The sequence below is a fragment of the Euphorbia lathyris genome, chromosome 9 (genome assembly GCF_963576675.1).
Source record: "Euphorbia lathyris chromosome 9, ddEupLath1.1, whole genome shotgun sequence".
Lineage (NCBI taxonomy): Eukaryota > Viridiplantae > Streptophyta > Magnoliopsida > Malpighiales > Euphorbiaceae > Euphorbia > Euphorbia lathyris.
The window spans coordinates 78,866,528-78,892,804 of NC_088918.1; the positions used below are offsets into that span (position 1 = coordinate 78,866,528).

The 26,277-nt window shown below is 33.0% G+C and overlaps 2 protein-coding genes across 3 annotated transcripts; one reads left to right on the top strand and one right to left on the bottom strand.

Moving 5' to 3' along the window:
* The first annotated feature begins 3,779 nt into the window (after positions 1-3,779).
* On the top strand, positions 3,780-9,182 carry LOC136206740 (receptor-like protein kinase). Of its 2 annotated transcripts, XM_065997888.1 has the most exons (3): positions 3,960-4,066; positions 4,180-6,856; positions 8,548-9,182. In XM_065997888.1, exons 2-3 carry the CDS (start codon positions 4,360-4,362, stop codon positions 8,910-8,912), a joined length of 2,862 nt encoding a protein of 953 aa, XP_065853960.1. In that variant the 5' UTR covers positions 3,960-4,066; positions 4,180-4,359; the 3' UTR covers positions 8,913-9,182. The 2 variants fall into 2 exon arrangements, with proteins under 2 accessions (XP_065853959.1, XP_065853960.1); XM_065997887.1 differs by having other exon boundaries at positions 3,780-6,856.
* A 7,871-nt stretch (positions 9,183-17,053) lies between these two features.
* On the bottom strand, positions 17,054-25,487 carry LOC136205667 (exocyst complex component EXO84B). Its single transcript, XM_065996360.1, has 7 exons — positions 25,158-25,487; positions 24,636-24,733; positions 21,865-22,921; positions 20,627-21,142; positions 19,505-19,693; positions 19,288-19,424; positions 17,054-17,435 (listed from the first exon to the last, which is right to left on the bottom strand). The coding sequence occupies exons 1-7, from the start codon at positions 25,299-25,301 to the stop codon at positions 17,273-17,275; spliced, it is 2,304 nt and encodes a 767-aa protein (XP_065852432.1). The 5' UTR covers positions 25,302-25,487; the 3' UTR covers positions 17,054-17,272.
* Positions 25,488-26,277: the final 790 nt, after the last annotated feature.

Here is a 26,277-nt window from a genome sequence, read left to right on the forward strand (position 1 = left end):
AGAAAGTTAACCAAAACGCGGAAAAACAGCTAACTCCGTCAACTGAGTTGACGTGGCAGAGGGTATTTTTGTCCAGTTTTTTTTTCTTTCATATAAAAGGCATCCCTTTCCATCAATAATCGATCACCAATTCAATTTAGGGTTTTTTCCCAATTTAGGATTTAACTTCTAGGGTTTCTCAGTCTATGAAGAAATTGGGGAAAAACCCTAAATTGAATTAGTGATCGATTATTGATGGAAAGTGAGACATTTTATATGAAAGAAAAAAAAACTGGACAAAAATACCCTCTGCTACGTCAGCTCAGTTGACGGGGTTAGCTGTTTTTTCGCGTTTTGGTTAATGGTCTTAAACACAATCCCCGTTTTGACAAAAGAAAAAGCACAGATCCTTTTTTGTCAATAAGTGAAACCACAGGGGTTTTTTTTAGAATTAACCCTTAAAATTATATGGTATTTTTAGGTTTTAAGTATAATTCTGTAGTTACGGGTTTAACGGCCTACTTACGGGTTTAGAAACATATTTTTTTTGCCAATCCGACACGCGGGCGTGTGGATATCACGCCTCACCACGTGGTCGGACGTGATAGCATCACGCCCGACCTTACGGTGAGGCGGTTGCCTATCACGTCTGACCACGCGGTGAGGCGTGTGGCTATCACGCCTGACCACGCGGTGATGCGTGATATCCACACGCACGCGTGTCGGATTGGGAAAAAAATATGTTTTTCCTCCCCAAAATCTATGAAAGGGCATTTTCGTCCTTTCACGGGGCTAGGTGTGTGAATTTGGGGCTGGATTTAACAACACCCTTGATCTTTTATTTAGATACATTAAGTCCCTTAAATCCCTGACTTTTTATTTATTTTACGTGTATTTGAAATTTGTATGTTTTTTACTGATTGAAAACAGTTTTAGATGTCTAGTAAGGGTAAATGATCAAGGGCTTAATTTATTCAAATAATAAATTTTTTTTTTATAATTTCAATACAGATGAAAGTAATAACATAATTTTAAGAGAATTACTAATTTGATACGCCTATAAATGATCAAGGGCTTAATGTATTCAAATAAAGAGTTTTATTAAGGGTAAATTTTAAAAAAACCCTTATGGTTTCACTTTTTTTTTTTTTTTTGGTAGAAAAAGGGTTTTGATTTTTTTTTTCTCAAATATAGGATTGTGGTCTATTCCTACACTATTTACGAATTTGGTGAAGATGTCGTTTATTTACTGACGTGACCGAAGGGCAAATATGAGTTTTTTAAAAAAAATTGGGGTAAATTTCAAAAAAAAACATTTGGTTTCACTTTTTTTTTTTTTTGCAGAAAAATGACTGTGATTTTTTTCATTTCAAATACAAGACTTTGATTTATTCCATTACACTATTTACAGATTTGGTGAAGATGCCGTTTATTTGCTAACGTGGCTGAAGGACAAATATGAGTTCTTAAAAAATTGACTATAAAAGGTCTTGAACAACCATGTGAGATTTGCACTCATGTGAGATTTCATAGTCAATATTGTAGCCACAAAATAGTTATAAAAAAATCCATTGGTCAATATTGTAGATCCAAAATAGTTATAAAAAATATGTTGGTCAATTTTTTTTTAAAAACTCATATTTGCCCTTCAGTCACGTCAGCAAATAAACGACATCTTCACCAAATCTGTAAATAGTGTAATGAAATAAATCACAATCATGTATTTGAAAAGAAAAAAAACAGTCATTTTTCTGCAAAAAAGTGAAACCACTGTTTTTTTTTTAAATTTACCCCAATTTTTTTTAAAAAAACTCATATTACTCTTCATCCATGTCAGCAAATAAACGGCATCTTCACCAAATCCGTAAATAGTGTAACAGAATAAACCACAATCCTGTATTTGAAAAGAAAAAAACCACATTCCTTTTTCTAAAAAAAATGAAACCACATAGTTTTTTTTTTTTAAATTTATCCTTTTATTAATAACGATGTTTTTCCTTCTTTTATTATACTATCAAGGGAAGTATAATACATTAAATCAATCCTTTTTTTATACTTTTTCCCGGATGAATATAATATTCATCATTTTTTCTTGACGAAAAGCATAATTAAGCCTATGAAATTTATCTGTTTTAAGGATCAAGTTCCTGATCAATTATTTTGGTCATTGATTTTGTTATGGATTTAGTTCTTATTTAACTTTTCCGTCGAGTTTGGAAGAGGAGAAAGTCGATCTAGCGATTCTAATGCTGAAAATCATAAAGTGGAAGATAAGAAAATCGAGTTTGGAAGAACTTACTGGAAATGAATTTTTGTAATTTCTTGTTACTTTTTACTCTTTATCTATCTTAGTCAATAAACTCTTATTTTTATTTGTCCACATCAATAAGTCGAATCGTCCTAACAATGTGTGCCGTCCAAACTCGACAGAAGAGTTAAATAAGGCCGAATCCTTAATAAAATCAATGATCAATCGCCCTAACAATGTGTAACGTTCGTTAATCTAAGGATAAAAGTCACAAAACAATTTAGGCGCATAAGTAACAAATTTTGAATTTCTTCCATAGCAACCTCGGACTCAGTAATATAATGGACCTTTGTTGAAATGCAATCCACCATCCATTTGGCATCCGTTTCGAACTAAACATTTTGAAAGTGGAGCGAAACTATCCAAAGTATCACATCACGAAGAGTCAACGCCTCAGCTAATGAAACTTGAATATTACCTGCCGTAAAAGACTTGCAACACGCAATAAAAGTTGCTGGTACAAGCCCGAAGAACTTCTCACATACTGAAACTATTCTCTGATTGAAGCACGACCGCATCAACGTTACACTAAACATAACCAACAGCTGGCTTCTGCCAATGAACCGTTGCCTGTCCCACTTCACAAAAATAAGTATTGAATTTAAAAATATTAGTTGAATATTTAATTTAATTTTAAATTAAATGTTTTGACTTATGAGGATAAGTGAGTTTTTGATGTAACGTAATTTTTAAGTGGCATAATTAAACAAGCTAAAAAGCCTATGGTTTTTTATTTGGATAAATTAAGTCTCTAATCATTTATTTTTGGTTTCAATAAGTTATTGATAATAAAAAATCAAATTTAAACCTAAAACTCGGTTAACATAATGTTTTTCATTGTATTTGCATTTAAAATTTATATTTTTTAACTGTTTGAAAGAAGTTTTGGATGTGTAATATAACTATAGGAAAACTGGAAAATATATTTTTTTATATATAATTTCGAATAAATAATGAATTAGTAACATAATTTTTTAATAGAATTAGATGTTGAAATTATAAGACCAAGGGCAATAGGAAGATCAGAGCCTACTTTTTGCTTTTTTAAGGTCTAATACATGAATAACCCTCTGAATTTGTTTAAATTTACAACTGTCTCCTTCAATTTTCAAATAATTTATCTTTTAAATTTATTAAATTGTAAAATATAACCCTAAATTGCTGACATGAACTGCAATTGAAGAAATACGTGAAATACAAAATTTTCAACGCTCGTGAAGTGTGATAATCAGATCTTTGGCGTGATACGAATCCGGAGAAACGTTTTTACTGTTGCTTCAAATACGGGATAAAAAAAATTCCAATTTAGAGATATATTTTACCGTTGGACAAGTTTAAGAGACAATTTGTTACAATTGAAAGTTGAATGGGGCAGTTGCAATATTCTAACAAGTTCATGAGTTATTTGTGTATTAGACCAGTGTACGGTTGACTCATCAATTACTAGAGTTAAAACAGTCGAAACAGCAATCAATGTCGGAGACCAATTTTGAAAATTCATTCAACAGTTCACATTTGAATACCATAAACCCATTCATGGAAATCAAATTACTCTCCTCTTCTCTTCTTTTCTCTTCTTTTCACTCTAATTTCTCCTCTTCTCTTCACAAATGGAGTATTTCTTGCTGTTCTGTTGCTTCTTCCTATCCGTACACGGCATTTCCTCCTTGAATTCAGAGGGTTCTGCACTTTTATCCCTTCTGCGCCACTGGAATTCCGTGCCCCCTTATGTAACTTCAACCTGGAATCCATCTGATCCTACACCTTGTTCTTGGTTAGGTATCAAATGTCATAATTCCTCATTTTCCCCAAATGTTATCAGTTTACAGCTCTCTGGTTTTGCAATTTCTGGCGAATTGGGATCTGAAATTTCAGAGTTAACGCATTTGCAGATACTTGATTTGAGTAACAATACTCTTTCTGGTGAGATTCCTGAATCTTTGGGTAAAAATTGTAGGCATCTTCAGTTTATTGATTTGTCCTTGAATGCCTTCACTGGTGGAATTCCTGATTCTTTCAAGTTTCTGCGGAGATTGAGAGTCTTGAGTTTGTATTCTAATTCACTCTCTGGTATGATTCCTGAATCTTTGTTTAGGGTTTCGAGTTTAGAGTATGTTTATTTGAATAATAACAATTTTAGCGGTTCAATTTCTGATAATGTTGGTGATTTGAATCGAGTTTTGGAGTTATGGTTGTATGGAAATAGATTATCTGGTTCAATTCCTGATTCTATTGGTAAATGTAGTAAGCTGCAGACATTGTATTTGAATGAAAACCTCTTAGAAGGGTCTTTGCCGAATTCTGTCACGGAACTGAAATCCCTTGTTTACTTGTACCTTCATCATAACAATTTCCATGGTAGAATCCCTTTCGGGTTCGGAAATTGTAAGAATTTGAGTGTTTTAGATCTGTCATTCAATGGTTTCAATGGAGGTATTCCATCAGATTTGGGGAATTCTAGCAGCTTAACTGAAATAGTCATTGTTGATAGCAACTTAACAGGCATTATACCCTCTTCACTTGGCCTGTTAACACAACTTTCTGCTCTTGATCTATCCGAAAATCGATTTTCGGGGAGAATTCCTCCTGAACTTGGGAAATGTAGGTCCTTAACAAGCTTGAAGTTGTACAGAAACCAGTTAGAGGGAGAGATTCCAGGCGAATTGGGAATGCTGACTAAGTTACAAGATCTTGAATTGTTTACTAATCATTTGCGTGGTGAGATTCCGATTAGTATTTGGAAAATTCCGAGCCTCGAGTACTTGCTAGTGTATAACAATAGTCTTTCTGGTGAACTGCCGCAGGAGATGACTGAGCTCAAGCAACTAAAGAATGTTTCGTTGTTTGACAATCGATTTTCTGGTGTCATACCTCAAGGTTTAGGGATCAACAGCAGCTTATTGCAGCTTGATTTCACTAATAATAAGTTCACAGGCGAGATTCCACCGAATCTATGCTCGGGGAAGCAATTAAGGGTTCTAAATATGGGTCATAATCGACTCGGAGGCAGCATTCCTTCTGATGTTGGACAGTGTCCAGCACTATGGAGGTTGATCTTCAAGGGGAACAACCTTACAGGGCCTCTTCCCGAGTTTGCAGAGACTCCACGCCTCGAACACATAGATATCAGTGAAAATACTATTTCGGGTTCGCTTCCACGTAGCTTGGGTAACTCTACCAGTCTCACTTACATTGATTTTTCAATGAACAAATTCTCGGGGTTTATACCCCCGGAGCTTGGTAAGCTTGTAAAGCTCGAGTTCTTTGATCTTTCGCATAACCAACTGAAAGGTCCTTTGCCGTCTCAGCTGTCAAACTGTTTCAAATTAGGCTATTTCGATGTGGGGTTCAATTCATTGAATGGTTCGATTCCTTCAAGTCTGAAGAATTGGACAAAGTTATACACATTGAGTTTGCAAGAGAATCGATTTACTGGGGGCATCCCCGCTTTTCTCTCGGAATTCGAAATGCTTACAGAGCTACAAATGGGTGGAAATCTGTTACGAGGCGAGATTCCTTCTTCCATTGGATCATTGCAGAGTCTACAATATGCACTGAATCTCAGCAGTAACCAGTTGACTGGTGAAATTCCTTCAAGCCTCGGGGACTTGATCAAGCTAGAGCAACTCGACATATCTAACAACAATCTGACCGGAAGTTTGGCCACTCTTAATAGGATCCGGACATTGTTCCTGATAAACATCTCTCAGAATCACTTCACCGGTCCAATACCAGGCGAGATGATGAACTTGCTTAAGTCATCTCCGTCATCATTCTTCGGAAACCCTGGCTTATGTGTTGAATGTACCTTAAAATGCACTGAAAATGAACATTTCAAATCATGTGCAAGTCAATTCGGACCTCGAAAAGGCCTTGGAAGAGTAGACATCGCGATGATAGCCTTAGTTTCGGTGGTTGCAGTTTTCATTCTCGTATTTGCTTGTGTCTTCGCCTTCCACCAAAGACAAAAAAAGGATACCGAGATAGCTTCTGCAGAAGAAGGTCCAGCTTCCCTTCTTAGCAAAGTAATGGAAGCTACGGAGAATCTAAATGACAGCTATATCATCGGCAGGGGATGCCACGGAACTGTTTACAAAGCTGCATTAAACGAAGACGGGCTTTTCGCTGTGAAGAGAATTGCATTTTCGGATCATAAAGGCGGAAACAAAAGTATGATCAGAGAAATTAAAACAATTGGGAAAATCAGGCACCGGAATCTGATCAGATTGGAACAGTTTTGGTTACGAAAGGATTACGGACTAATCCTATATACTTACATGGAAAACGGTAGTCTTCATGATGTTCTTCATGGTTTTGTACAATCTGCAGGTCTAGAATGGAATGTTCGTTACCGAATAGCGATCGGAACTGCAAATGCATTGGCATATCTTCATTATGATTGTGATCCTCCTGTCGTTCATCGAGACATCAAGCCGGAAAACATTCTGTTAGACTCTGATATGGAGCCTCATATCTCGGATTTCGGCATAGCTAAGCTTTTAGAACATCAGTGTTCTGCTTCAGAGAACTCTACTGTTGTCATGGGCACAACAGGATACATTGCACCAGGTAAATTTCTGAAGTTCATTATATTCTCGTTAAATAAATTAAGTTTAAGGTATTTATTTTCAATTTCTAGTAGTTGGAGGACCATGAGTGGAATTTACCCCAAATTTCTATAGTTGATTATCTAATCAATTCAATTTTTACGTAACTGTTCTTTTAAATAGAAATTTCTAAAGTTAATTATATTCATGAACCTCTAACTATCAGAAATTGAATGAAAATGTCTTAAATATTAAATTCTTAACGAGAAGTTATTCTCGCTAAAAAAATTAAGATTTGTGGTATTTATGTTCAATTTCTAATAGTTGGAGGACCGTGAGTATAATTTACCCGGATTTCTCTAGCAAATTGCATAGTTTTGCATAGTTGAGTACCTAACCAGTTCAATTTTCGCTAAGGGTAAATTTTAAATAAAACCCTTGTGGTTTCACTAATTTTTAGATAAAGGACCGTGGTTTACTTTTTGTCAAAACGAGAATTGAGGTTTTGCATTTTTAATAAAACAATGACCTTTCGGATTAATGCTATTAAAACTATATTTTCGATTTTCGAAAATAATCTTTTTTGGAACTTTCTCTCTCCTTACCAAACATCATCTAAATAATCTCAAAATAAAAAAGTTGAAGAATTAAAGTTGCTTAGAATATTAGTAGCTTTTAAAATATGTCATTTTTGAAGTCGTCAAGGGTAATTTTAATAGTATCAATCGAAAAAGTCCTTATTTTGCTAAAGTTGAAAACCTCAGTCCTTACTTTGAAAAAAAGTAAATCACAGTCCTTTATCTGAAAATTAGTGAAACCACAAGGGTTTTATTTGAAATTTACCCTTTCGCTAATTAAGCAATGATCTTTTAAATAGATACATTAAAGCTTTCTAAATAGATACATTAAGATCTTGATGCATTATTTCCTAACACATTTACCCTTATTAGAAGGCTCGGTTATGTGTATGATTCAAACCCGTTTTAGCGCCTGTAGAATAGCTCTATTGTCAGCATGCCACCGAGTAAAACGGATTAATACATTTTTAGTTCTTTGTACTTGTTTGAAAAAGTTAACGGCTCTCAATACTTTGAAAAAGTTATATTAATCCTTTGAAATTGTTTAAAATGACCAATTGACTCTTTGAAAGGAATCTATTAGCTCTAAATTTTTAAGTGATCTATTAGCCCCTGAACTTGCTTAAAATATACACATTTCAACTTTTTCAAAATTTCTCCTTATTATGCTACGTGGATTTTACGGGATTAATACACCAATTTAAACAAGTTTAGGAGTAAATTGAATATTTTAAAAGTATATGGAGTAATTGACTTTTTTTTGGACAAGTACAAGGGTCTAGAGATGTATTAAGCCGAGTAAAACAGTTAAACAAAATGAGTTTGACACGTTGACAGCTTCACGCACGTTAGACGGAATTTGAATCACACACAAAAGGGGCTTAATGCGTTCAAATATAATTGATTAAAGGCTTAATGTAAAAGATCGGGAGTTTAATCAGTCAAATTGAATTGATCACATGCTTAAATTGACACGAAATTTTGACACTAACCTGAATTTGACATGAAGCGAACATGACACAGATCTGATAATTGCCACTATGCGTTTAAAAATAATTGATCAAAGACGTGTAATTGTTAATAACACTTGTTTTTCTGCTCAGATTTCTAATTGAAATCACTTTTTTCTCTTCAGAAAATGCATTTACATCAACGAAGAGCAAAGAGTCCGATGTGTATAGCTACGGAGTTGTTTTGCTTGAAGTAATAACCCGAAAGAAGGCACTTGATTCGTCATTTCCCGACGGAATAGACATTGTCGAATGGTGTAGATCTGTGTGGTTCAACAGACAAGATATCTGTGACATTGTTGATCCAGGCCTTGCTGAAGAATTCTATGATTATAACACAATGGTTCATGTTTCTAATGTGTTTCTCTTGGCCTTGAGATGCACCCAAACCGAGCCATCGAGAAGACCGACGATGAGAGATGTGGTCAAGCAATTGTTGAGCCAAAATGAAGCTACGAATAAACCGTTGCGTGTTTGTTCTACTAGTTAGGGTAGATTTTATTGGGAGGATCGGGTATATCGTCATTTTGGACACGTGTTAACAATTTTTTTGGAGGTCCTTGTGAAAACCCGGTACTCCTAATAAAATCCCGGACGTAGGTTGTGTTAATTGGTTGGGTAGATTCATGTTTTAATTAGTTGCTGTTTGTAATTAGTGTTGATGTTATGTTAATTATCAATTAGTGTTAAATGAGTCCATTCTAATTTAATTAAAAAAAATTGTTATCGTGTTAATCCAAGCGGATTTGTGTATTGTTTATGTCATGTTCGCAAATCTATACTATATATAATTACAGAAGCAGAGAGAAATGAAAAAAGTGTTTTAGAGGTCTTTTTGATAAGTTGTCAACGTAGTAAAAAATCAGATTAAAAATATTTAATTAATTAAAAATAAATATTTAATTAATTAAAAGTAACAAATTTATATTTATAATATATTAAATAATTACTAGCCTATTAATTAAAATAATAAAAGAAAGCAAGAGTTACGGGAAGATGAAAAAACATAAAGCAAAGAAAATCCAAAAGTCACAAATAAACTTCTATATAAAACATGATAGATAGTATTCCACCATTATATTCATTGGTCACGATAGATAGTATTATATTTCTGAAGGTAAATATTCGATTTTTTTCATATGTTGTAGTTATTTTGTTCTCAATTATGTTGTTGTTTTATTTTTATTAAACAATAATTGTTATAGTTTCATCTTTCAGATTCATTTCTGTTGTTACCGAGGTTCTATACCTCTCGCTATCTTATCCATGTTTTCTTTTTTATTTGTCTTTTGTTTTTCAAAACTGACAGCTTCAATTGAAGAAATCCGACAGAAATAGAAAATGCATGAACAACTAAAATCGGAAAACACAAAAGTGTCAAAAATTACAAGAAATTCTTATGTTTCTCAAGGTAATTATTCGATTTTTTTTTCATATGTTGTAGTTATTTTGTTCTCAATTGTGTTGTTGTTTTCTTTTTATTAAACAATAGTTGTTATAGTTTCATTTTTCAGAGATAAATTCCATTTCTGTCGTTACCCAGGTTCCATACCTCTCGCTACCTTATCCATGTTTTCTTTTTTATTTGTCTTTCTTTTCAAAATGACTAAAATAAAGATTTTGTAAATTTGTATTCTTTTTTAGTATATGTTACTAGGTGTTATCGTTTCGATTGCTAACTCTTAACTAAAATTTAGATTTTCGGCTTTATATGAACTCAATTTTGGTTTTCTCAATTGTGCTGTTGTTTTATTTTTATTAAACAATTGTTGTTATAGTTTCATCTTTCAGAGATGAAATTCCATTTCTGTCGTTATCCAGATTCCATACTACCTTATCCATGTTTTCTTTTTTATTTATTTATTTTTCAAAATGACTAAAATAAAGATTTTGTATATTTGCATTCTTTTTTAGTATATATTCCTAGTGTTATTGTTTTGATTGTTAACTCTAACAAAATTTAGATTTTCGGCTTTTTATGAACTCAATTTTTAGTTTTAATTGAAGTTAGATTAATTTTTCTAATTCGGAACATGTTGAAATCCACTCATTTTTTTAGTTTGAGTTTAGCTAATTGATATGGATTGTATTTTTTATTTTTGTGCATTTTGGTACAAATAGATATAAAGTTTCACACGATAGTTGTTCATTGAAGTTTGAGACATATTAAATAAAATATTAAAGAGATATTGGAATATTATACTTACAATGAAGTTTATTTCAATATAAATTATGTTATATTATTATTATCAATAAGTTATTTTTCTCAATTTTCTAGACAAGGAGATTGTAAGCTTCTAATACGCTTGATAAGATGTTTATTCTTGAAGAATGTGGATTATGCTAGATACGAATTCAAAATCAAGGTAAATAAAAATAAATTTTGATGCTCAAAATCCTAAAAATGTACATTAATTATGGATATTGAGATGATTGCTTTTGCAACATTGGCTTATATAATTTTTAACTATTATAATATGGTTCGTACAAAATTGTTAGCATTTCAAGAATTTTTAACAGATGAAAATGAAATATGATCATAGGACAAATTATTGAAAAATATTAATTAAGAAAATATTATTATTTGAATCTCTTCAAATTATCAAATGTTGAGCATAATGATTCTAATTAATATAATTAATTTCACATATTAATTATAAAACGTTTTATTTTTTCTACTGAGTGGTTACAATTGCGATTTAATTCTATTTAACTAAAATTAATTTATGGACTTAATACTTCATTAAGAAAAAATAAAATGTTTAATTAATGGGCAAAAAATATTTCCACTCTCCTCTTTATATGCTTATGTCTCGACATTCTCTCTTTTTTTTTTAAAAAAAAAAACCCGAGAGGAAGATGGTTCTCTCCTAATTATCTTTTTCGTCCCTTCATTTTTTTTCAATTCTTTTGTTTGTTTTTGTTACTTACAAAATTCAAGAATATATAATTATTAGAAAATATTAATGAAGTCAAATAAGTGATATCTGCGAGTATGGCTAATATTCTATATATGAAGATATTACAAGATGAAAATAGGAGAAACCATCATCTTAAACTGATTCAATTAGATATATTGGGTTATTGTAGCAGAATGAATAATTGAATTCGAATACTTGATGATCATGAAATTCAACCAACCAAAATAATTATCATCAAGATGAATTTATGACTAATTCTTACGAATTTTATTTTTTTATATGTAACATATTGAATTGATAAAGTTTCTTCATATGCAACATTAAAAAAGTATTGATTGTAATAGTTTATAGAATAATATATTGATGTTGCTTCCATTTTAACATAGATTGTAATTGTAATTCTTTTGTATCGTAGATATAATATTTAATTTTAATTGTAGTTTAATTCAATTTTTGTTTAACCTATATTGTAATTCTTTTGTATCGTAAATATAATATTTAATTTTAATTATAGTTTAATTCAATTTTTGGTTTTTTATTATATTCTAATATATTTCTTAATTAATCTGCTATTTTATGATTATTGTTTCACAGAATATTTGGAATATGAAAATGTATTAAAATTCCTAAAAAGTACAAATCATTGAATTTTGTAAAAATAAATAAATCATTCATCTTTAGTTAAAATTCTATAAAAAAAAGTAGTCAATTATTTTTAAAATTAATTTAATTTGAATTATCATTAAAAAATATATATAAATTTCAAATATACATAATAATTTTTTTTTTCATAGCATGATATAAAATTATTTAAAAGCAATATGTCAATTTATTTATTTATCTAAATTATATAAAAGTTTCATACCCCGTGCATCGCACGGGTTTTCGACTAGTAACATATAATTTTATAGCATTTTTTTTAGGGTTTTGCTATTCATTGCCTCCAAATTACTTATCACCGCTCCTATTGGACATTTTCGCTTTTTTCATTTTTCCATTCAAAAACTTAATATCCCCTCTCTCCCGAGCCAAAAATTGGATTTATGAAAAATGGATCCGAGAACGTTGAGGAAATCAAATAACTACAGTTCCTATTTACACTAATTGAAATTCGTCTAAAAAAACTAACCGATTTAATCAATATGTAAAAACAAATTCATCCAAAATTTGCTAAACGGGTGATTCACACCATTCTGCCTAGGCAGAAACGGATGAACCCATTTCCGTCTAGGCAGCCGTTTCTACCTAGGCGGAATGGTGTGAATCACCCGTTTAGCACATTTTGGATGACCTTTTTTCTCCGAATCAGGAGATGGAACTCGTGTTTTCGATTCGATTTTCAAATAAAAATACTTATCCAGAGAATCATTAGTCTTTTTCCTTTATCGTGTTTAAGTTCCATGAATGTTGTTTGAGTTTTTGAATTTCGAACAAATTTGAGAGAATTTCAGTTTTTGAGTTTAAAAAATGAAAAGAGCAAAAGTGTCCAAAAAGGGAGCGGTAATAAATAATTTGGGGTGGTAAATAGCAATCCACTTTTTTTATCGGTAAGTTCTAATCTTTTAAAGTTTGAAATTTTATCTCAAAATCTATAGTATAATGTATTCATGTCTCATGTAATTTACTAGGTTTAAAATATTATTTATTCTCCAACTTATATAAAAAATGTTCACGTTTGCTTCCTGACTTATTATTTTATGACATTGACCCAACATATTTATGATGTTGATCTCTCGTATATAACAATCAATCATATTTCGTTCTTGATGTGCAACAATTAATGACATTGATCTAGTATTTTCATTGAGACTCGTGTCGGGATTAGGATTCTTGGCAGTAGTGATGATGAGAGTAGAATAATCGGCGGATAAGACTCTCAAGGATTAATCGGGGATTAGTTGAAGTTAATCAGATTTGTATTCTTATATTTTTTATTTGTTAATCAGCAAATTGTTATATAAACTGAATTAAAATATGTATTATACTATCTAAAAAGAATAATATAAAAATATTTAATATAAAAATATACGTATATTTATAACATATATCTTTAAAAATGTGTAAATATCAATATTTCAGCAACAATACCATTTAAACAACTCAAAAGTGAATTATAATAGAGTAAACAATAAATTCACAATAAAAAAATGTTTTTGTTAGGCAGTCTATGCGGCTAAAAATCACCTAGGGGCTATAAAAAAAACGCCCAGAGAAACTAATCGGGGAAAATCAAAATGAGTTCTCGATTTCGAGCACCTAGACGGTCCTGACAGTCTTGTTTCGAACAATGATTACAAAGCTTCAGTTGACTCTTAACTAATGTTATTAGAACCGGACCTAACATCAAACCGAATTTGTAACTGGGTCAGAGAACACTTGGTCGGATCGGATGGTTCAGATTGGTCGGACCGAATGACGTCATAATTAAATAAATAATATATATATTAGTTATGTATAATTAATTTATAATTATTTTTATAAATTATATATATCCAAAACAAATTATAAACAACTTTTGGTTTATTACTTTTTATCAACTTGAGGTTTAAATATATAACGAATAAATGGAGTTTAGAATAACTTGAAATATGTCAACGCATTTTATACCATAAGATCTTTTTAACGGTCTATTATAAACTCAAAACGGACAAGTGATGAATGAGAAATTGATGCTCGAAGTGAAACACTTGAAATGGTTTGGAAGCAGATAAAAGAAAATTAAGTATTCTCATCCCACATAGGAAAAAACTAATTAAGAATCTTAACTGAGTCATAAGTAAATGGCTTTACAAGCCTTTAACCAATTATTAGGGGAAATGCCCTCGCATGAGCAGGTGGATGTTTATTGTTATTTAAATTAATTTTATAATTTCATTCATTTTGTCTAACAAAACATGACAATGATAATTTAACGTGGTTCACCCTTAATATTGGGCTACTCCATAACTAAACTCGAAAATTAATTGTTCCACTATAAAATAGTACGCATACAAAGAGATCGTTCTCTAAAAAAAGAATTCTAGAGTTACAATGATATAAGAAAAATCCGAAATAATAGCATTTAAGTGTTTTCTAGAAATATCTCTAAATAATTATCTTATTATTTTGTCACTGTCGAATTAATTGGACTACCCTCCTCAAAAGCTCAAGTCTAGTGGATCTTATCAAGTTATACTAGATTCCATGCCAGTTAAAATTACAAAAATGTATTGTACTTTCCACAAGTGAAGTAGAGTTCATTGCAACAATTGAAGCATGTAAAGAGTTTTCGTGGATGAAGAAGTTCTTTAATGAACTTGGTTTAGAAAAAAATATAAGCTGTTTTGTGACGGTCAGATTGAAAGGTATTTACTTACGACACTGGATGCACGAGCTGTATTTGATCGTGTGGGCACCATGATATATATTAAAGCATCAGGAACTATGCTCATTTCCTCCTTAGCTTTATATGTAGAAGGGTTTTGTTTGGAACTAAGTTTAAAATGATTGGCAAGATTATTTTAGCTTTATATATGTTGAATCGTTAAAGTACTTTTTTAATGTACTTCTAATAAGGATGTAAAATCTCTGCTATTTAGTATATTTTTTATGTTTAGCTCATTTGGAGTTATTTTTGTTAGTAATTTGAGCCAAATGTATATTTTGTACTTTTATGTTTAATGTTAATTTTATAGTTTTCTAGGTTTAATTTTAGTCATTTTTAGTCAATTTCACATAGTTTCAGTTTTTAGAGTTAATATTTGCTATAATTTTTCGTTTTTATAGGTTTAGTACTTTTTTTATTTTCTGTCTTTAAATTAGATTTAGGTGTTAATTAATTCATTAGTGAGGATATTTTCAATTTGAGCTTTTAATTTAATTAAATTTGTTTGAGTAGATTTTATTTTTGAAATTTAAGTTTGAAATAAATATTTGATTTATGGATAATGATTTAAAAGTCAAACTCAGAAGGATTTGAAATATTTTTGTAGATTTTTAGTTGAGAAAGATTAGAGGGAAGATTGCTCAAAACTGTCCATTTGTCACCTGCGCAACAAGGCAACACGTGTTCCCTTCAACAACACGCTGTATTGAGCCAGGATGAATAGAATTCTCCCACAACACGGTGTGTTCCCTTCAGCAACACGTCGTGTTAAACCTCAGTGCCCAATGCCACAAAAAATCATCTCGCAACAGGTCATGTTCCCATCGCCAACATGTCATGTTGAAGCTCAGCTTTGCCGACAGTCCAAGAATCAAGCCCAACAGATCGTGTTCACTATATACAACACGACGTGTTGGACCAGTTATCCAGAATTTAACTGTAATTTTAATTGCAATTTATTCACCGTTTTACTACTAAAGCTTAGTTTCCTATAAATAACCATTTAAAATTCATTCTAAATATTCAGATTTTTAGAAAATGCAGTCTATAATTGTCACCCTTGAGTTAGATGTTCAATCCTCCATTGCACAAAGTAACCATCCATTGAACTCACAATCTTGTTTGATGTACAAATAGGTAGCAACAAAAAAGAAAATGTTGCAGCACCATACCTGTAGATAAATCAGGTCTTTGAACGATTTGGGAGGAGATAAATGTGCGGTTCTAGGAAAAGATTAGAAGGTGGAGATTGATTTTCATGAAACGGAGAAGGCGATGATGAACCAAGGATTTCGGAGATTCTAATTGGTTGCAATCTTTTCCAATCAGATAAGGACTAAATCTATAATGCATTGAATGCTAAAAGGCTCAATGTCTAAACATAAATGATCAATGGCTTAAAAGCAGTAAAGTTCAGAGGTTTAATGATGGGTTTTGCCTACTTTAATTAAAAGCATATTTAAAAAATCAAATAAAAAAAAGGCTAAAAATCAACCTGACAAGTCAAAATTCAACCAATTACTATCTAATTATATTATTATAATCAAGTTAAATGTAACAGATTAATGAGTCAATCCAAAACCCAACCTCTTTATTTTACAAGTTAACCGTGCCGACTCATTTATGACCCAAACCCATTAAACCTCAACCCTAAATCGTCAAATCTGCAGGTTACACAAATCAGATTATCATGATGTGACCCATTTTGACAAACCTAAAAAAATCAAAGATATATAATCAAACTTTACTAGATCTATCATTTTGCTAAATTTATAATAGATTTTTATTCATGTTACAATAAATAATTTTTAGGCTTAATGCATATTTACAACCTTAAACTTGGCACATTTTGTCTATTGACATCCTTAACTTTTAAAATAGTCTATCACACACTTTATAGTTGACTTAAAAAACCTATTGCATACCTATAGTTGGCTTTAAAAACCTATTACATACCTATAGTTGGCTCATCCGTCCGGACCTCCTGCACACAAAATCGTTGACGGTCATCTTTGACAGATGATGCGACATGCAGAACGAAACTCAAGTGGGTTTTTTTTCTATAGTATGCACATGCCACCTCATTTGTCATCATCAACAATTTTGTGTGCAGGAGATCTGAATAAACCATATACGTATAGGTGTGTGACTTTAAAGCCAACTATAGGTGTGTGATAGGTTTTTAGAACCAACTACAGGTGTGTGATAGGTTATTTACCAAGTTTTGGATGCCAAAAGACAAAATTTACCAAGTTTAAGGATGTAAATATGCATTAAGCCTAATTTTTATGTCAAAAATTGATGTATGGAGGCGTTACTGAACGATGAATATAATTTACCACCAGCTGCCATCAAAGAATAATTGCACAATTGAATTCAAGGTCAAACAGCATTTACACACTTAAACATGATCTAGCTAAACTAAATTTCATACAGCTCAGCTCCCAACTGTAAAAAAAAACAGAATATCTACTCAAGTCAAATATGTGAATTTGCTTACAGACCACTGTAAAAAAAATCTATTCACTGCCTAATTTACAAAAGGGTTAAAAAAAAGAACCTGCCTTAGGAACTGCCGAGAGATCTTACAGATGACATGGAATGAGCAGATACAGAGGCTGTTGGGCTGTTAAGCTCCCGTTCTCCATCAATACCTTTCGGTTTTCCACTTAATCTTTCCATTGCTTCTTGGCATATCTCATTAAACCACTCATCTTCTGGCAGTACGCTGCATTCAAAGCAAGATTGTAAAAGATCAGATCGGGCCGACAGGACGTCGGAGATTAGTGAGATTTGTATTTTTATATTTATTAATAAACAAATTATTACATAAATGTAATTTAAATATATATTATACTATTTAACAACATGATAATATAAAATGTTTTTTAACTTGCAAACAACAACATTTCAACAATAATATCGTTGAATTAACACAAACAAGTAAGAAAAATATAATTCGCCAAAAACTACAAAACAATATCTTTATAGTCTTAAACTATATTAAACAAAAATATCCGAAAATAATAAACACAATTCACCAACAACCTTGCGACAATCTTTAAAAGTGAATTAATAAAGCAAAAAAAAAAAAAAAGTAATAATGCTGATAAAATGGTTTTGTTCCAATCACCGCAGCGCCTAGGTGCTGCCTAATCGGCTAAAAAACGCCCAGGTAAAGCACCTAGAGGACCTAATAGGAAAAAATTGGAACGGATTCTCAATTTCGAGGCGGCTGTTTTCTTGAACACTGATTAAAAGTACATGTTCAGCGTCCGAAATGCTACCATATTAATGTCATGTGGACACACACATTGAAGAAAGGAATAGCATACTATAATGCCCGTATCGTTCTCAGTTCAATAGCACATTTACTCGTAACATCATAAATGATACAATTGATGGCCCAACATTGACAAAATGGACAAATTTCAAAAAAACTCAAATATTTTGTTCGGTTGCATATCAGTTGGTTCAAAAGACAAGGGTTTTGTATTGTTTGCGATTTCAAAAAAAGTTTCGAGGATGGAATCTCTTTAAACTCGACAATACTTTTAGTTTTTTTTTATTTAGTTTTTTTTGTTCAACATGTGATGAACGCGTGATGAATCTGGGAGAAATGGGATCCACGCTATGTCATGTGTTTTTTTATCTGTTACTGATGCGTACATGATGAAAAATGTGGAGTAGAATAACGAAATTCATGACTGAGCATATGGCTCCACTAATTATGTCTGAAATTGGTCCTACCTACCAAATTACGCCCTCAATTATATCATTTATGGTGCTAAGAAAAAAAATGATCTTGACTGACAACAAATTGGGGCATTTCTTTACTTTATCCCTTCAAGAAATCATGCAAATATAGAATTTGAGCAACGCCCAATATCCCGCAAAGAGGATGGGCCTTACCCGAAAATAAAGAATTAGAAAATCCAAGTAAAGTGTGGCAAGAATGGATAATTCTTGGAAGTGCACCATAGCAAAGGAGGTCATTTCATCCTTCTTATCAGAACACTTAGTTGAATAAAAGAAAATTTCCCTAAGAAAAACTAGGGATGTAAACGGGGCACGGATTCTCAATCCCTGTCGGGGATCCATCCCCCCGTGGGGCGGGGATGGGGATCCTCGTACCCGTCCCCGATATGTCCCCATGGGGATCTCCGCGGATTCGTCTATTAATTCCCCATTTAACATTTATTTTTTATTATTTATATTTTTTTTAATCTTTTCAGAGTTATTAAGTTAGGTCAATTTTATTCTTTCTTTCCATCATTCAACTCAAATTTCATCTTATTATTTGTCGTTATACTATGCAAAATGCCAAGATAGGGAAAAAATAGAATAAGATAGAGAAAGAACAAAATGAAACAGGGAATGGGGATCCCCGGGGGGAATGCGGAGACGTTGAACAAAATTTTCCCATTTAGGTTTCAGGACAGGGAATCCCCGATAGGTCGAGGATAGGGAATGTAATCCCCGCCCCGTGCCAATTACATTCCTAAGAAAAACCCACAGCTTGCAACTTAAGAAAAGTAAAATGGTAGATTCATTGAGCTTTAAGTGGTAGATTCATTTACCTGTCTGGATCCATTCCTGTAGCAGAAAATGCTGTCACAGCTTTAGCGATGATCTCATTGACGACACGATGCAAATTCCGTGATAAATAACGTCCTTGAGAAGCGAAGCACATCACAAACTTCATATCCAAATAAAACTGCACATTGACAAGGGTGAATATCAACAGCCTGATATACCATACATATACATTGATAAAAGATGCATGTTTTTACGTACTTGTTGCAGACCAAGAGGACCTAAAGGCCTTGGACCTTCCTCAATATCATCCCAAAAGCTCTGATCTTCCGAAAGCCATAATATAACTGTTTCAGTGAGCCTCATCAGTAGTAACGTAGCAAATCTTTCCCTTCCTACAAACATATCGGCTGCTATGCTAGCCATTCGGTTCAGCTTTATAAAAAGTTCCTGAATTGCAACACAGAAAAACCAATAAGATTCTGAGAAAACTTATATGTCCGAAGTTACACACTGAAACTAGATATTATAAAATAGTTATAATGTCTAGTGTTAATTTTATAATGTCTAGTGTTAATATATATATATATATATATATATATATATATGCTTAAAGCACTATTTGGCCTCTGGCCTATCCAAAAAAACTTTATTCGGCCCTTGACCTATCCCAATTGGTGAAATTTCACCCAATTCAAATGGAGATTTGACAGAACCATTATCCTCTTGGCACATGGTGATATTTTGACACCCGAACTTGGTACATGATGCGTCTTAAAGTTTTTTTTCCACAGAGATTTTCTAATGTGGAAATAATTAATTAGATTAAAAAAAAGTAAAAAACAAATCCGCACACTAAAATCTATCAAGTCCAAGTGTCAAAATATCGTTGCGTATCAATGGAATAACAGTTTTGTTATCCATCCAAATTGGGTGAAATTTCACCGATTGGGATAGGTCAGGGGTTAAATGTGGCCAAATATAGGTCGGGGTCAAATGACAAAATTTTATATAGTTCAGGGCCAAATAGTGGTTTAACCCTATATATAATAACTGCAACATAAAAGGAATAAGCTAATCTACACATGAAGCTAATGGAAGCAACACAAAAAAAAAAAACAGCACAAAACTATTCCATGTTCTTTTGTCCTGAATTTTCATTATCTATGAACAACTATTATTTTAATTTTTATCCATGCATAATATTTTCAGTTGATATATATATAATAACTGCAACATAAAAGGAAATTCATACTGAATAGTGCAACAATTTATAGAACATAAATACAAACAGCTACAACCACTCCTACCAGAAATTAAAAAGTAAAAAATAAAATACAAATGAAAAAGAAAAGCAGCTTCTGTTACCATTAAACAGAATACCTGGAATATCAGAGACGGAAACCATTCAAGCTCCTCTACACTTCCATCCACGTTTAAATACATTTCTGCAGTAAGATGGCTATCACCATCTTCTGTGAAAATAAGATCAAGAGCATGTTGTCGACAGAAAGTATCCTTTAATCTATCAACTGAACTTACAAGCCGCTTCCTCCATTCTCGTTGCTCAGGATGGCGATTTTGCCTATCTAAGGGCCTTCTACGGTTATCGTCCTTGTAATTGGCCTGATGCAGAGGAGAAAGCTTCATAGCAGCCCGAGGGAGCAGTTCATCAGCCAATAATGAGGCATTGGCTAATAATGCAATTTGCTGAGCTTCATCCTCAGCCATTCGCACAATTTTGTTTCCAGGGCCGTCAAAATTTGCTTCTTCTTCCATTGAACCTGGTAAGGCTTTTATAAGCATGTTCACGTATGAGTTAAACACTTCAAACAAACCTTCCAGAGATTGACTTCCCAACTGCATGCTTAAAAGTGGTCCAACATCCTCAAAGAAGTCCTAGAGAGCAAGTGTAACAATGTCATGGGCAATGGACAAAATTAAAACCATCAATAAACAGACAATGAGAAAATAATTAATCATTCAAACTGACACAAAGAACACAAGCACTAACTATTAAATATGAATTGATAATTCTGAAGCACTTAACAAAAAGTTGTCTACTCAATTGTAAGTGTGAACTCAAGTGAATATTCATGTGGAATCAATAAGAGGGAAAAGAATCCATCCTAGCAAAATTCCTATAAGAGGAACCAAATGTCAAGTTCAGAAGATCATAAAATGCCAGACAAGCAGGCAAAAGATGATCAAAAGGATGGTTCATTCAACAACAGGTCATCTAACTATCCTCCCACCATAATATAACAGTTACTGCAAAGAGTACTTTTTGTTGCACCGCTGTACTCAAAAAATAATAATTTACTTCAGCAATGCTCAGCTTGAAAGAGAACTGAAACCAGAAAAGTTCATATAGAATAAGTTATCAGACATCAGAAGCATCAACAAGAAAACACCTCTTCCAATTAATTTGTTCACAACCCGCAATGGGCACACCAAACAATTAAAACACAAGTCAGAACAAGGCAAAAAGAAAGTACAAAAGAAAAAATAATGGAAGGGAAAAAACAAATTGTAGTACAGACTTTCTCAAAATTATATGTACAAAGGAGAAAATACTGAACGATTCAATTGATGAAAATAACTATAGGCATATAATTCACCTGCACCATCAAATTGAAGCGATGGGCGCTGCTTGTAAGTTTATGTTGAAATGCAGCTGTATTACTAAGTGCTGCAACAGAAGACCTGCCAGACTGCCGACCTCCTGTTGGTGGATACGTAAGCACCCACTCATCAGCAGCAGCCAAAGCAGCAGTGCTCTCTTCAATTCGTTTTAGATTTGCATCTAACGCCTGTTCAACACTAGGTCTAAAGTGTTTTAAAAGCAAAGGACAAAGAGACAAGCCACGAGCTTCCAACAAAGAACAATGACCTAAAGCTATTTGAACACACTCTGCTGCAGCTCTTAAGCCTCCAGCAGCTGCTGATGATGCTAATGCATGTCTTTTAACAAGAACAGCAAAAGCTTCTGTTTGCTTTGTAGCCCACATTACAAGCTCAGAATTATAAGCTGGCTCTTGGCCAAAAATAGACAATGAATCAGTAGCAGCTTGGGATATAGCAGAGAATACTATCTGTGAGAGTGCAGCAGTATATGCTCCTCCATATGAGGTGCTAGATGGACGAAGGCTTTGCATGTTATACTGAAATCTCTGAGAATGTGCATTGAGGAGTAAATTATGAGCACGAGAGCCATCCCCAAGCTTTTTAAGAGCTGATATTGCTGCACGAAGTTCACTACCACGGGTAGAAGGTTGGCATGCAGCCTCAGCAAGCTGATCGGCTAACTTTTGCCGGCGCTGTGTAAGAGCTCTCTGCAATGACCCAAGCATATTGGGACTCAATAATTTTGTTTCTCTTGCTTCGGATGCTACACGTTCTCCTTCATCCAAGGCTACTAAAGCTTCATCCACTCTTCTTTCAGCTAACAAAACATCAAGAAGATCAGGAAATTCTATAGCCCGCTTCTCCAAGTCAGACTGTTCTTGATCTTCAGTATCCAAAAAACCATTCATAGTAGAGGCTTCTGAAGACTTTGTAGATACTGAATCAAGTTGAACTCCCTCAGCTAAACCGTGAATTAAAGTAGCCTGAGTTGATAGCAAATTTCTGATGGATGAAAGCTCCCCCTCTAAATCTGATATTTCTTTTGAAGTGCTGTAATCCCAAAAGAAAGATCTTGTGAATTCCAAAACACCGAATAATGCAATTCAAGAAAGAAAAAAATGATACCATAGTCCAAACAGCTAGATTAGTACCCAGTGACATGAGGTCCACTTGGTTGAAGGGATGTGGAGCTAATGCCGGAAAGAAACTAAGATGTCCATTATTTGGTTTACACAAATCTAGCATTTCAAGAAATCAGCATTTTTAGGAGGGAATAAAATATTGAATTCATTTGGTTCACAGAATACTACTTGCCTCACAAAATCGCATCTTCAAGAATGTAATCATTCCGTATACATTTCCATGACTGTAACTTCAAGAACAATATGTGTTAATCTTTAGTTTTGAATTCCTGAAAATTAGGCAAGATTATCATTGAATCCCTATGTTCGATAGTCAATAGTTATATTGCCTTCACTTTAAATCCCTTGGAAGTGTTTTAGAAAAACACGAAGGTTTTATACCATTAAACATGAAGATTAAATGAAAAGTTAGAAGACTTTGCAAATCATTTAGCTGTATTGACTAGTGTCTTGTTTAAATCGAAAAATAGGATCCATAAACTCTAGAATTTATAGCAATTTTGGCCAAAGACCCTCTTCTCTCACTAGGGTCTATGTCCTGCAGATGGAACTTAATTTCTTCAAGCTGCCTAGGATAAAATTAAGTTGAAAGTAAAAAGTAAAACATGATATTTCAATTTGTAAGAGAATGGAAAATTGAGAAAAGAAAAGGGAAAAGAAACACATTTTATCTAACATACGTCAATTTGAAACACGAAATGCGTTCTAAAGGAGAACTAGAAAGTGAGTATAATTGATGCACACTTTTAATCATTATTTTTTCTTAAAATTGCAATCGCAAATGAAAAGTTCTATGTTTCTAGTCATTTAGCTCATAAAACTCATGTTGGGTGAGAAAATTAAATCGAAGGATACTAGAAGTTATCTATTGATACTACTACAGAAAAGTCTCAATTATAATGATCCTAAATTAATAGGAGCATAAAGGGGAATGTGATTTAGTTATATCATATCCAAAACCTTTGAGAATGCGAAATTATGTTACCACCAACTGAGGAACATGGGATTCAGAAGAATGTAAGGTTGCCAACCATAAAAGACTCTTGTGTAAACCAAACACAAAGGTTCAACCATTCAGCTTTGCATCCATTATTCACAAGAACTGTGCCACTTTATTGTTGAAAATATTTTCTATTTGCAACCAACTAAGAAATAGACAATCATTCAAATTCCAAAATATTGCAATTTTCAAAATGGCCTGTGCCCTGATATCACATTTGACATTTCGTTTTCCTAAAAAGCCCTCATACATGTCTTATCACTGCCAATCCTCCATCTCCCTCTCACCTTACATGACTTGATTATTTACATTCTTAAATTCCTATTTAGGTCTGTTATAATCTCTATTCATCATCCTAGAACTCAATTTCTTGATTTAACTGGATCAAAGCAATTAGCAATATAATCTACTTTTCTATGACATAATAAAATGAGAGGAAGAAGTTTCTTAGAACTAAATAGCACTAATCACCTGTGAAACACAACGTTAGACCTCAGCTTCAATTGCGGTTTTCCTAGAAACTAGTCCATTTGAAGTTACTATAAGCAAACATGTGTGACAAAGATGGAATACAGCTAGCAATGTCATCTCTGTCTGTAAGAGTAAAAAAAAAATCACTCACCGAATGAACGCTGTATAATTTGCATAGACACTCTTCCGCATTTCCTCAGCAGAAGCCTTCTTCAAATCCAAAAGGTAAGTACATAATTGCCTAATCTCCTGTAACCAGCAACATAAGGTATATCATTATGGAGTAAATCAAACACTCATTTCTGAAATTTGGCAGGAGAAGCATAATTCGCCACAAAAACAAGTCAGAATTATAGGAGAGCAGGAAATAACTAAAGTATATATCATTATGAAGTAAATCTAACACTCATTTCTGAAATTTGGAAGGAGAAGCATAATTCGCCACAAAAACAAGTCAGAATTATAGGAGAACAGGAAATAACTAAAGTATATATCATTATGAAGTAAATCTAACACTCATTTCTGAAATTTGGCAGGAGAAGCATAATTCTCCACAAAAACAAGTCAGAATTATAGGAGAACATGAAATAACTAAAATATCTACAGTTAATTGAAGAAATCAATGATTTATACATCAAATGAGAAATTAAAGACGAAGGAGAACAAAATTGACCTTATCGTTGAGAGAACATTTAGACTGAACATAAGCATCGGCATCGAACTTTTCGGATTTGAAAAGAGTGAGACCTTCTTCAAGTTTGGTCCCGTTTTCCTTGACCGGAGTACCTCTAGAGCGGGCAGTTTTAGCAGAAGCCATATAGAGAAGATGAAATTGAGGGAAAATCAAAGTAGAATGAAGAAAGAGAGATCTGAAAGATGATTGGGAAGAAGAAGACGAAGAAGAAGAAGAAGAAGAAGTTGGTGAAAGTGGAGAGAAGAAAGCGTGGAATTTGGCGAACCAGAGCCACCCTGTCTCTCTCTCTTTCTCTCTCTACGCTGCTTTTTATATTTTCTCACATCTGTCAACAAGTCGTCTCTTTCACCCGCGATGACTCTTGTTTGTTTCTTTTACTTACTGACCATTACTGCGGTAAATTTTAAGTATGGCCGTTAAATTTAACGACAAAATTTGCTTGCGAAATTATTAATTTTATTATATATTTATATTATACGTGATAGGAGGCAAATAGAAAGTCGTCGCGTGGCACCTAAAAGACCTGAACCGACACTCGAGGAAAGGTAACATGACATCTTTATACCTAATCCGAACAACACGACTCCATATTAGAGATCTCTAATTTGGAAAGTCTCACAAGACTCAGTCAAGAATCCATCTATTACCGTAATCATTATGGGCTTGAAGAATATTAGGCATCGATATTTGAGCATATGTATACGTATTAATAGGTGACATGTAGCATATCTCGTTCCTCAACTCATAATCGTCTTCTAGAGTCGGATCGTAGTATAAATAGTGTAAGTTCAGCTCAATGTACACTACTTTATTCATTCATTAAGCTTGCATTGTGTTCATCATCGAGTCCTACCTCCAATTGACTTAGGCATTGGAGTGGGTTAGCTGGACAGATTCCCCCCTGACCTTGTTTCTGTCCAATTGTAAGTTTCCAAATGGATTTTCAGGATTCAACCACATCAAATTGGTGCAATGAACATGGAACAAACGCAATAATGACTCGCTTAAATAATTCCATCTAATTTCCATCTTCCAGTGCGCTCCCTACATCTGAAGTTTGTATTGTGGCATAAGAAGAAGCACGACACAGTTTCAGGCC